At 40.3% G+C, this 12872-nt stretch overlaps 1 protein-coding gene across 4 annotated transcripts in view; it reads right to left on the bottom strand.

The window, feature by feature from the left end:
* Positions 1 to 9030, bottom strand: part of smap1 (small ArfGAP 1) — an 83167-nt gene extending 74137 nt beyond the window's left edge. For 3 of the 4 annotated variants that reach the window (XM_046401051.1, XM_046401053.1, XM_046401052.1), the window contains exon 1: positions 8711 to 9030. In XM_046401051.1, coding sequence (XP_046257007.1) covers positions 8711 to 8828 — 118 coding nt within the window. In that variant the 5' untranslated portion in view covers positions 8829 to 9030. The remainder of the gene's footprint in view (positions 1 to 8710) is intronic. The other variant, XM_046401054.1, reaches the window with a different exon arrangement.
* Positions 9031 to 12872: the final 3842 nt, after the last annotated feature.

The following is a 12872-nucleotide window of genomic DNA, read 5'->3' as shown; positions in this document are numbered from 1 at the left end:
AACCTACTGCACTGGTCTGTATCTATTAACCTATGATTTGCTGCATGGCCTGTTTGTATGCTGTCCTATTCTAAAACAATAACCACTTAAAAAAAAAAAAAAAAAAAAAAAAACAGCATCCATCAGTAATTTGAGGTTTGGAGGTGTAAAAATGATCTTGCTTCCAACCTTAAAATCCCCTTCCCTGAAGCTTCAAACAGATGAATAAATGCAGCTTGTGCATATGATTACTATGAACTGTACAGTACATGCATAAGAAGCAGCGTCTGAAGCATTAGTATCTGTTCATCTGTGGCTCATGTGGATAATTCAGATTCAAAGTTTTATTATGCTTTTCATCTTTACACTTGCTCTGCATTGAAGTTTGGACAAAAATAGACAGCTGAATTGAGTTCTCTCAGTAGACATGAGCCCTGCAGTCCCAACACACACACACAGAACAGAAACACGCTAATGCTAATTTGTAGACTGCTGACCTGATTAGACACAAATGAGTTCTTCACACACACACACACACACTTTGAAGCACTTTCATGGAGGTAAATTCTAGCACATCTTGCAGAGTGCCATAAAGACGGGCACATGTGTGAACATGTCAGCACGAACAATACACACCTGCCAACACAAGCACAGACACTGAGACAGAAACACACCCATTTGCAGACAAACAGATGGCCATGAAGATGACATCACAGACACACACTTTAATAAATATAAATGCAAACACAAACATATATTTTTTTTCAGCTGCGTGCGCACAAACAGGAACACACTGAGACGGAACCATCCCAGCTGAGAGACACACAGACAGACACGCACCCCGGAGCCTCGATGAATGACGGTGAAAGGAGGGGGAGGGGCAGCCGAGCATGAAATTAAAGCCCCGATTGTCAACCTGAGGACAGACCGACGACTGACGGGTGTGTGTGTGTGTGTAAATGTGTGAGACGCTGGCAGCAAAGTGAGGACAGCCACCGACACTCAACTCGTGACCCTCTTGAGTCCATGGGTGCTCAGATAATGTGTCAGAATATCTCAAAGCAGCAAATAAGTCAGAAAAATGAATAAAGAACTTCTGGACATATGTGATTCCTGTTCAATCAGTGTTGGTGAGTCAGAACAAAAATCTGCAAGAAGAGAGTGGAATCTCTTCTTTCTTCAGAAACAGATTTAAGATCCAGAGCTAAAGTTTAAAGCTGAAAGAGGCAGACTTTGTGGACTCAAACCCATAGCTAACCTGACCTGACTCATACAAATCCTGCAGGACTAATAATACTGTAGCCTTTATATGTACTGAACCACATCAGCCAGAAATGAATCCTGTCACAGCTTTTTATTTGAATCATCTTTTTCTTAAAAATTATTTTTCAAATTATGTCTTTGGCTTTAATATCCTATTCGGTCTTAATGTCCTCTCGTTAAAATACCTCAAAAAAGCTCATCTGTGTCTGCGTGAAACCAGTAGAATTCTTCTTTTTACCTCCAAGAAGAAGAAACAACTGCAACCGTTACTGCATACAGTAGAGGATGACCGGTGCCACAGGCGAGACAATAAACCATGCCCGTGCTGAGATTCAGTGGTATTCTCCTTTAAAGAGTGTTAACAACCTCCAATTCCTAATTAATAAAACGTAGTGAATCAGTTGGAAGGCTGCCAGAAGCTTCAGCACAGGCTGGAGGAAAGTGAAGAGAAGAATCAGAGAGTGAGGAGCAGGACGCTGAGGGGAGAATTTCAAAAGAGCTGTGCTGCTCCCTGCTGGTCCATTAGTGTGATTCAGTGTCAGCAGTAACGACAAGGAGAAGACACGCTGCTCCTACAAGGACAAATGTTTTCCTCGTCCTTGCAGTGTTTACTCTTTATTATTAAGAGGAAAGCCCAATAAAATCTCGTCATCTGGTCTTATTGTCTGTTCTTAAACAAATGCAGGAACATTATGGTCCAGACAGTCTGTTAATCATGAAAGACTGATACTACACAAAATCATTATCAGAGGCAATAAAGACTAAGAGCCAGAGGGATACATACGGGGAGTGAATACAGATACTAATTGAAAAAAATTGTTTTCAGTGCAGAAGTGGAACCGGGAGTTTTGAAGAGGAGGAAGAAGAAGGAGGAAGACAAACGAGACATGCAGGAGGGTCCATCAGCAGAACAATGTCTGTGTATTAACATTCAGTATCTCCTGGGTCTTCAACTCACAACCTTTGCCACCAATCGCACATCGTGATCATGTTGAGCTACGCAGATAAACAGCAAAACCAGCAGTGGCTTTGCACATGGTTACGACAAACGTATGAGGGTCCATCAGCAGAACAGTCCAAGCCATAATTATTTAAAACATATTAAATTTTAGATTCCTCCCTGCTCCAACACCACTGATTCCAATGAATGGGTCTTCTGCAGAGTTTGATGTTGAGCTGATCAATCAGGTGTGCTGGAAGAGGGAGACATCTAATGTCCGTGCAGAGCAGGGGGTCCGCAGCACAATGGCTGATTAGGTGTAAGATGTTCATTCTGCATCAAACTGGGCTCAAACCCACAATCTCAGACAGCAAGAACAAGCTATGTTTGAGCTACCCGCCAAGTGAGGAACCACAGATGGCTTCCCACTATGACTTAGACAATCACCAGGGCTGCATGAAAACCAGTGTCAAACATTCAGTCATCAAGACAAAATTAGGAGAATCTGTGCACCTAATCTAGACAGTACAGATTGCTCCATATGTGAGAAAGCGATGTTTAAAGATGTTAGATTAAGATTTTAAGTTACCACTCAAATCCAATGATACGACAATCATCTGGAACTGAACCCTTTAGTTACTGATTAAATTTAGTTAATATAATCAGTCAGCTAACTGCCAAAAATATGTAGCTGACCCTTGTTGGCACAAACACAGATGGGCACATGTAAATACAATACCAATACAAAATACAATCAAATACGATAGATAGATAGATAGATAGATAGATAGATAGACAGATAGGTAGGTAGGTAGGTAGGTAGGTAGGTAGGTAGGTAGGTAGGTAGGTAGGCAGGCAGGCAGGCAGGCAGGCAGGCAGACAGACAGACTGACTTTATTGATTCCAGGCTGGGAAATTACAGATACCCGAGTACAGAAAAACAGCATGGAAGGAACCCAACCCACTTTGGTCACTCAGAGGGTAATAAAACTTTCAGGTCTTTTACAAGTTATAATTCCATTAGCCTGATAACACTTGAGGGTTTGACTCATACCTGGAACAACTGTTCCGGTCCCATAAGGGTCCTCCATCAATCCATTTTCTATACCGCTTATCTATTCGGGGGACTGGAGCCTATCCCAACTGACTACGGGCAAGAGGCAGGGTTCACCCTGGACTGGTCACCAGTCGCAAGCCTGACACACAAAAACAGACAACCACACACACACACACACCTAAGGACATTGTAGAGTAGCCAGTTGTGCATGTTTTTGGGATTGTGGGAGGAAGCCGGAGTACCTGGAGAAAACCCATGCAGGCACAGGGAGAACATGCAAACTCCACATAGAAGGGCCCAGATCGGGATTCGAACCTGGAACCCTCTTGCTGCACCACTGTGCCCCCATAAGGTTCCTATGACAGTGAAAACACTGTCCACTACTCAAGTAAATAAGACGAACACCTGATACAGCTTGGCAGCAAGAGTTATCTCTAGTCTGCTCCATTCTGGCTCAGCCGTGAGCCACAAAGCTAAGGCTATGTTAGCAAAATTCAAAACCAACAACGTTGTGTACAGTTCACAAACAACATAGCTTGACAGTATGTTTAACAATAAGACTATCTAGCTATCCAGCCAGTTACTGTCTCCAAATTGATCTTGAGAATTTCACAAATAAATAACAGTATACATGTACTGTTGACCACAGCCTGAAGTAGGAAGCTGAATAGTGAATGGGACGTCAGATGTGTTGGCTCAAAAAGTCCAGAGAGGTAGTGTGTTGTCTTGAGTGTCACAGCTGCCATCCTGTGGTACAGACAAGGCACTGCACATCTAGGTTCAGCCTTTTTTAGACATTTTAATGTGGAAATGTGTGTGAAGTGAGAACATGTGAGTAAATGTCTTTGTTTAAGTCTCTGATTGTGATTTATGGCCAAAATTAGCTGACACTCAACCAATAACAACACATCATATTCTTGGAAATATCTTTCCATTACACAGATGTACCCAAAAGCTGCCCAACATAAACCAGGTTTGCGTTGCATTTCTCACATCTCCCACATTTGCATAAAACTCGTTCAGCGGCTGGAAACAAACACATCTTATGTGACACTGAGCCCACTGTGTGTGCAGGCTGAGCTGCAGCTTCTCCCTGATGACCGTCTCCTTCTCTGGACACTGCAAAGCCAACCTGTCCTTCACACCTTTAAAATGTGCACAATTGCAGGTGTGTGTGTAAGCGCAAGCTTCTCGGTCCAAATTAGTGTGAGTGTGTGTGGACCTGTGCCAGTATTTTATGTGCGTGACAGACAGCAGAGAGGTACCAAGGACAGGTCGTCAAAGCGCTGAGTGCCCTGCAGGCGCTTGCCAAGATGTGCTGTGCCAGCACAGAGGAGAGCCTGTGCCAGCTCAGAGCACCCCCAGTCGCAAATCATAACACTGACACACCGCCAGGCCGCACGTATGTGTGTGTGTGTGTGTGTGTGTGTGTGTGTGTGTGTGTGTGTGTGTGTGTGTGTGTGTGTGTGTGTGTGAGAATCAGACTGATGAAAGGATTGTGTTAAAACCAAAGGCGAAAATTATAGTCTGGACTCTAAGTAGTGGATGGACTGAGATCCCACAGAGGACAGGAAAATGGAATTGCAATCAATAAGGACTCCATTTCTGTCTCTCTCTCTCTCGTGCGCGTACACACACACACACATGCACACACATTAAATGTAGGGCAGTGTGTGTGTGTAGACAGAAGACAGGAGTGAGTGTAGATTTACAGCTAAGAAGCTAAGGTGAGTCACCACGCTGCAGCGGTCACGGCAGGGCAGCTGCCACACCCGCACACACCGACTACAGCAGGCAGTGCAGAGGACAGATACTGTTTGCAAAGACAAACCCTAAAACAAACTAATCAACCAAATCAGAGCATCTGTAATCTGAGTATTCAATCAGCGACAGAGTTGATTGTTAAAAAAAAGAGCACAGCCTCTACTTGAGACGTCCATGTTTAAGCTCCAAGACAGAAAATATCTCATGTTGACAAAAACAATCTCCAGAATCCACCAGCAGAAGTTCTGATAAACCGATTGTATTTATCCTTGCATGGTGTGGTGAAACGACAACGCAAAGATGATAACACGCGTTAGCTCTGAGTGTCCATTAAAAAAAATCATTTTAGCCCTGAAAGCCAAAAAACATAAATAACAAATACAGTACATCAAAGTAATACTTGTGCATAATGAAACATTGTGTTTGAGAAATTACTGACATGATTGATTATAATAACAGTGCATGTTGTGACTGTTATTATTATGTTAAAATTATCTCGTTTCTGCAGTAAATCATTTATACCATCTGTGGACACATTTAGCTTCCATTTAATAAGATATCTTTTGCATTATTGAAAAGGAAAGTTTACAAATTTTCAGCCTGCTTCTGTGTAGTATGTACAAATGACACTACTCTCCATTAGGAATGCAAATATGTTTTCAAAAACATAAAACATATAGTTATTGTCATTGTCCATTACACACTATAAATTTTGAATTAGAACAGGTAATTATAGTTCAGATATGTTGTCTGACATTCAAATTAAACTTCAAAGAAAAGTGACAGCCCTTCCATTTGCCTGGTGCAGGATAATTAATTATGTTTTTACAGGTCATTATTTTTTTTCTGCTTTGGTGCTGCTTTTTACATTACTACATGATGTAACCCGAGCAGTAGTCAGCACTAAGAAGCATCAAATGAAAATCCACGGGAAAAGCTTCACTGACAGTTCGACTGTCCTCCGGGCTTTGCTTTCAGACTTTTCTCCTTTTGGTGTCTTTCAAATGAGATTAGTGAGACTTGCCTCCGTAGGTGTTAAGTGGCTGGAAAAAACGTCACTTTTCATCACTTGAACCTGAAGCTGACTTGGTGATTATCACCTACAGTGTGAAATCAATTAAAACAACGTATATATTTACTTAACGGGGATTACGTGAAGCAAATTGTGTGCACGACTGCGGTTTCTTCACGATATATTGATTTTTCCAACTGTTCGTTCCACAGTGAGTTGCTTGGATCCAGTAGTCGTGAAATTTGTTCGGCACATGAAGAAACACCAATTTCAACTTTCAGCTTCGGCTTTTTCACAACATCTATATATTGTTTGGATAAAAATAGGTGTGACATAAGTCAGCATGAGTCATAGGGCATGGCTGAATGCTGCTGCTTTATGACTAACAGAAGTAAACATGGCTGCAGGGTGCAGCATCACAAACCAGATTGTAATGAAGTCCAGACTCAAAATCTGATTATTTACTTGATTGGCCCCTATAATTATTGATGTGCAGATAAGAATCAGCAGGATGGATAGAAAATGAAACCTTTATGTCTGTGGGAAACATGTGTACTTGTTTTGGACTCGTGAAGAACTTTGTTGTGACTGTAACACCAGATGCATCAGTGCTTGCAGTTTTGTTCCAACAGTTCTTAAGCCTCTGTTTGATTGTTGTTTTAAAGTGTCCTCACTGAAAAGCAAATTTCAGATTTGCTTGTTGTCAGATGAGTTATGACTGAATGTTAATACAGGACACGGTCATGCAGCACCAATTTCATGTCTTTCTACTGCAGAGGGAGCCCAGCTTTATGAAAAGATCATATTTCCAGCTGTGACATACTGTAACTCTTTGAGAGGCATTTACTAGAACGGACTGCATATCAACCCATCAAGATGGGTCAAACTGAGAAATACAACTGACAACTGAGAAACTACTTTTAATAAACAGCCTACATACTAAATGCCATGGTATTCCTCAGCAGATGCAGCTGCTCAATTGTTTGATGGTTTTCGGGTGACCCAAGTATGGACTTTTACGTTAATAATGTAATTAAATTAATGTTTTTTTTTCTTTTGGTTTTTTTTTTTTTTTGGTCAAACAACTGTTTCTGGGGTTAAAAAAAGCTCAACTAAGAATATCTATGAAAACTATGAAAATTCAAGCTGCTGAGAAAAACTGCAAGGCAGCTGAAAGATGTGTAAACAGCTAAAGAGTGGACTTTCAGTTAAGTTTTCATTTATGACATGATAGCTTTGTCAAAAGTATTGATCATGTGGCAATTTTTCAATGACACTCATTTAAAACAATATGATATTTGATCTGCAATCAAAATTTCAACTCAAGGCTGCACAGATGTTATGACATTATTACAAATGTGTTGGTATGCGTCTAGTGGCGTTTTCTGTACCAGTACTGTGTGCAGGTTCTTAAAACTGATGCTCTGGTTGAGGGACGTGTGTAGTACAGATTACAATTGTCAGAGGGCGAAGGCACGGTGATGACGCAAAAGGCATTTAATCCCAGTCACAGGCAGCCCCGATACGAGCCGTTCAAACTCCACTCAAAAGTCTAGGAAATTCATGCCTCCATACTTATCGCCAAACATGCACTTTCTGAATTGTTTGATGTATGCCGAATTGAGGGCTGGTTCTTAAAAATTAAAGAGACGTATCTGATCAAACTGTACCTGTTTGTGCAAGGGAATATTAAACATTCACATTTTTTTAATGGAGTTTCGGAGGTGGTTTTGCTCTTTACGAGGACATCGCGAGTCACAGAGGTGAGGTGTTGGCTGCCGCCGCAACAGGCCTACAGTATCTGATGATGCTGATGCGTTCTTTAACGCGGGACATTCAGCGAGCAAGCAGCACCTCTAATTTCATGTTTCCTACGAGGAACACGCACGTTTTCCGCTCATAAATAAACCAGTCAAGGACATGACACCGATACTGTCGGACAACATCTGCGTCAAGTTAGAAACAGCCGAAATTACAAAACCGGAATTACAGGCCATTAGATTTCAAAATTATAGCGCCAAGTAAGTAAGAGGACAGCAAGTTACACAAAAAACTGTACAATATTAAATCCTGAGAAATAAAACTCACAATACCAAAATCGCACTAATAAATAGAACACAATATAGTATTTCACACAATAACAGTAAAGCAAGTGTTAATTAAAAGTGTCAATTAAAACTCTTTAGAGTTTTTGTTAAATTCATTATAAAATCAGCAAGCTAATTAGAATCTGTTATATGACTAGCTATAGTATTCGCTTTGTTTCACAATTCTTCCTATTCGTTCTCTTCATTGGTATCGTACATCGTCATTGTTGAAAAGGCGCTCGATGAGGATTTTACTTTGAAAGTAAAAAAACGGAAGTTGTATATTTTTTGTGGTTACGGTTACAAATGTCGCTCTATATCATTAATCTTGGTTTAATTCTGAATGGAAAGGCGATAACTGTTTACATTTCACAAAAAAATCTAGATAATGAAAAAAATAATTTAAAACGAAATGACACACTTTGGCATTATGCGACTATACTAAGAGGGCTGTAAGCATAGCGACACATAAGTGACTCCCATCAGAATAACGTTACACTGTGTTGCTAGCTTTAGCAACCCGGTGACTGCCAAGTTCCCATATCATTTCATCTTTTCATACACACATTTCTGAGAAGAAGATACAGAGCAAAGCTTGTCAGTCTAACCTTTTGCCTCACAGTCAGCGCAGTACTTGTTGTCGTCTTCTCTCAGCAGTTTAGACAGAATGGCCTGATGCTGTTCATTCAGTTTCTGGGCTTTTTCTCTCTCCGACCGCGTCGTCATCTCGATAAAGTTTTGAAGTTAGTCCTGCTTGTGTAGAGCCGACAAAAACCAAGGAGTCCTCAGCTTGTATTAAATAGGTTGGGACATCCCCTTGTAGCCGCACTGTACCGCCTGTATTCAGTTAGCTCGTAACCTGCTAACAAGGTAATATGGATACAAAGCAGCAGCAGCCCTGCTGCCTTCATGACTGTCGGAATTTTCTACAGGAGCACGTGAGTCAGAATCAGAATCGGCTAATCGATAAGAAAAAAAAGAAAAGAAAAAATGGCTCCACCTCAACCAACCACAACAGTAAAATCTTGATTTTACATTAGTGCATGAGTTATAATAAACTAATGATATGATATATACTAGTAACAGCCGGTTTTTCTGCATAATGAGAACTTTCACTTTTAAAATTTAAGTACATTTTCATAGCATATACTTTCATACTTTTAATAAAGTCACATTTCAAGTGCAGAACTTTTACTTTTAACAGAGTTTTTTACAAGTATTTCTAATGTCCTGTTAGTGCTTTTACTTAAGTAAAGGATCTGAATGCTTGATGCAATACACCAGTGGGCAGAGGAGAGGTGAGGACATTAATAATGGTGGTGAAGATTATCAGTAAACCAAATTAAATAGTTATGGCTGAAGAGGTGTTGTTAATAGATGATAATGAGTGATCAAATAAATATTCAGATCCTTTACTAAGTAAAAGCAGTACCACACACTGAAAATACTTCACTGCAAGTAACAGTTCTGCATTCAAAACCCTTACTTTAAAGTGAAAGTATGTAAGTAGGCTTGGCTGTCTGCCACAGAGTGTTGGTGTCAGGCTGAACTCTAGTACACTTGATAATTAAAATAAATTGCACCTGAATAAGCTCAGCAAAACTGACGATATTATCTTTAAGTGATGTGACTTGATGTGAAACCGGTTTTCAAAAATCCAAAAGCTACAGATCACAGGTGGATGTTCTTACACAAAACGTCATTCTTGATAGCAAATCAGACTTGGGGATAAATTTTAGTTTTAAGCAGGGCCTCTGTAGAAATACTTAAACACACTGTGGTTATCAAACTGTGTGTGATGTACTCCACAGTCATCACCACAGCCCCTTCAAACTGTTCCTGTAACTAAAAGAGATGTGCACTCTGACACCTGGTGGACAGATGGCATCATTACAGATGGCACAGACCACAACCTGCACTGTGCTGGAAGAAACACACATTTAAATGCAAACAAATACACACGAGTATATGCAGCTATATTTTCCAAACACAATCTTTCCATTATCTGGTATTATGGGGTCTCTGTGTAGTGTTTTGTACTTTGTATTTTATATTTTTATATTTCTTCTAAGGTGTGCAATTTTTTATTTTCCTATTTATAAGTGTGCTTTGAAGCTGAGAATCTGCACAAAATTTCGTTATGCTTGCATAATGACAATAAAGACTCTTGAATCTTGAATCTTGAGTGGAGAGAAGTTGTATGGGGTTGCAGCAGTAGCAGATGGTTTTGCTCCTTCAGACTCCCACTCCCTGTGGTTTCAGCTGGGAGGTGCATGCAAGCTGCAAATTCCACAAGCACTGGCACAAGCACTGGCCCAAGCACATGTTCAGTCTGTCAATACCTGTGTGTGAGTTACCGGTTATATGGAAAGGTTTTACTCCTCTCCATCAGAATTGATATTGTGACTGACTTAAATGTCAGAGACAGTGCGGGGGTACATGGCATCTGGGGACAGTGGGTAAGTGTATTAACAATCTATTAACACATGGGGTATTTTTCAGCCCAGAAAAAAATTAGATATCAGACACGGACTTTGTTCAATCAGGATGGTAACAGAATGATGGAGGAAAAGGATTTTCTTCACCTTTTCTCAACAAGATCCAAGTTCGTCTCACTGTAGATGCACTGGAAGTCCTTAGTAGCTATATTGTTCAATGAGACAGAAATATTCATTCATTCTTAACATACATAAAGAAGGATGACATATTTCCATTTCCTTCCACCATTCAGAATATGAAGCCGAATAATCCACTGCCATGTTTTGCTGGTAAAGTCATTCAGAGTCTGTGCGGTAGTGATTGGACGGTTGAGCCACCGAGTTCCCACTCACGCAACCACCTGACTCAGCTGTCAATCATGACGTTGCACCCCCTTTATACAGCATCCGATAATGAATTAAAAGCTTATCAGAACAATGAACACTTGAATGAACATCAGTGTAATAAGAACTACCTAAAATGACAGAAACCATCTTTGGAAAAAAATAATCGGCATTTACTTTGATTATATGGAATATGTGAGGAAAACTAGATTGCATGTGGGATCATATTTGTCTGAGTTAGATCACAGAGTATACAATACATAGATACATAGATTCCACAAACTGGTTTTTCAAGAAACTTTTTTAAAATAGTTTTCAGACACTAGTTAAAAAGCAACTTAACTGACCCTGAAACTGTTTGTTTTTGCTGACCTTAAGTTCAGTTTCTCAGCTTCCTGCCATCAGTGATGCAGGCTGTGGTCACAGGTCAAACAGGCTCTAAACTTTCAGTCAGGGAGGGCAGCAAGGCACTGCCTCTCAGACAGGTGTGACGTTACTCTTTAAACACGCTGGGATGTTATTAAACATTTACATTAATACATCAGAGTATGGAGGGAAAACCAGTTCACTTTTTGGACTTTTTACTGGACAGCGACAGTAAACAAACAGTCTAGAAATGGTGGGGAGAGAGAGGCAGGACATGCAACAAAGGTCACACTGAGGACACTCGTCACCATTCGCCCATGTGGCCATGCAGCCTGCGCTCTAACTCAAAAACCAACGTGTTCCAGCTTCCTCTTTAACATTTCAAATGAAGTGTGATTTTATTTCATATTGGTATCAAACATATGACTTAGTACAGTCTTATAGGCTACATTCTGCTACATACTGCAGGCAAAAGTGGCCCATATGTGATTTATTTCACTCCTATGTGACTCAGACATATCTGTCACCTGCCGCAGATTTTTTGAAGCCTCTAAATCCACAGACAACACACTGTTGTATGTAGCACAGACAATAGCCCACCCACTTGTTGCCTGTGCCTGTGATGATGGAGCAGCTTGAGCCCCTCACTGCACAGCCTCATGCTTTAACATGACATACCACCTTTAGTTCACGACTTTCAGATGTCAGCAGTCAGGAGCACAGATGAAGAGTTTCAGTGCCTGACCTCACAAATGCTCTACTGCACCAATGTGCAAACATTCCCACAGAAACACTTCAAAATGTTGTGGAAAGCCTTCCCAGAAGAGTGGAAGCTGTTATGACTACAAAGCTGTCTGCGTATTTACAATGCGATGAAATTAAAGTCATTGTTGGTTTAAAGGTCGGTTGTCCCAATCTTTTGTCTATATAGTGTAAAGTTATCTAAATTGACAGTTTATTTATATTATTTGTTATATATTTGTTACTAAATTGTTCCCAGTCACATACTCACGTAGATCAGTGTTTCCCAACCAGTTTTACTTGTGACTAAGTGCATATATAAAGGTTATAAGTTCAGTTTTCCTCCCACTAGTTTCAGAGGTCCATTTAAAATTCTTATGGGAATTTTCAGTTTCAGTTTCAGAACAATGCACAGCAGCTGCTCAGCTTTTATAAAAGAGGGAAGCTGCACCTTCTGAACGAGCTGTTGCCCTCCTGCTATCATATATATTCCTAAAAATACAAGCATAGTAGCCCGGTTGCTTCAAATAAGCACGACTCGCTTTTGTGGACTAACCTGTCTTTATGTGTATTAACCCCACATTTAAAATCAGCCACATTCTATACCCTCAAGGGTAAAAATAATGGTAGCTTTTTCATTTGGGTTGCATGAAAAATTTACTGTATCAGCTTTAATGTTGACAGACAGCCAGACCAACAGCAAATACAGCTGTGCAGACATATATGTGACACAGGCAAGGTAGTTAATATCCCTAAACAAAAACACACAACACAAATCAAAGTATTTTTCTAACAGCAGGTTAGCAAAAATGCATGAATTCATTAAAAATTGTATTATATG

Source organism: Scatophagus argus, chromosome 10 (assembly GCF_020382885.2).
Source record: "Scatophagus argus isolate fScaArg1 chromosome 10, fScaArg1.pri, whole genome shotgun sequence".
NCBI classification, from domain to species: Eukaryota; Metazoa; Chordata; class Actinopteri; family Scatophagidae; genus Scatophagus; species Scatophagus argus.
Note: the sequence above shows the minus strand (reverse complement) of the source record. Positions and strands in the feature narration are given on the sequence as shown.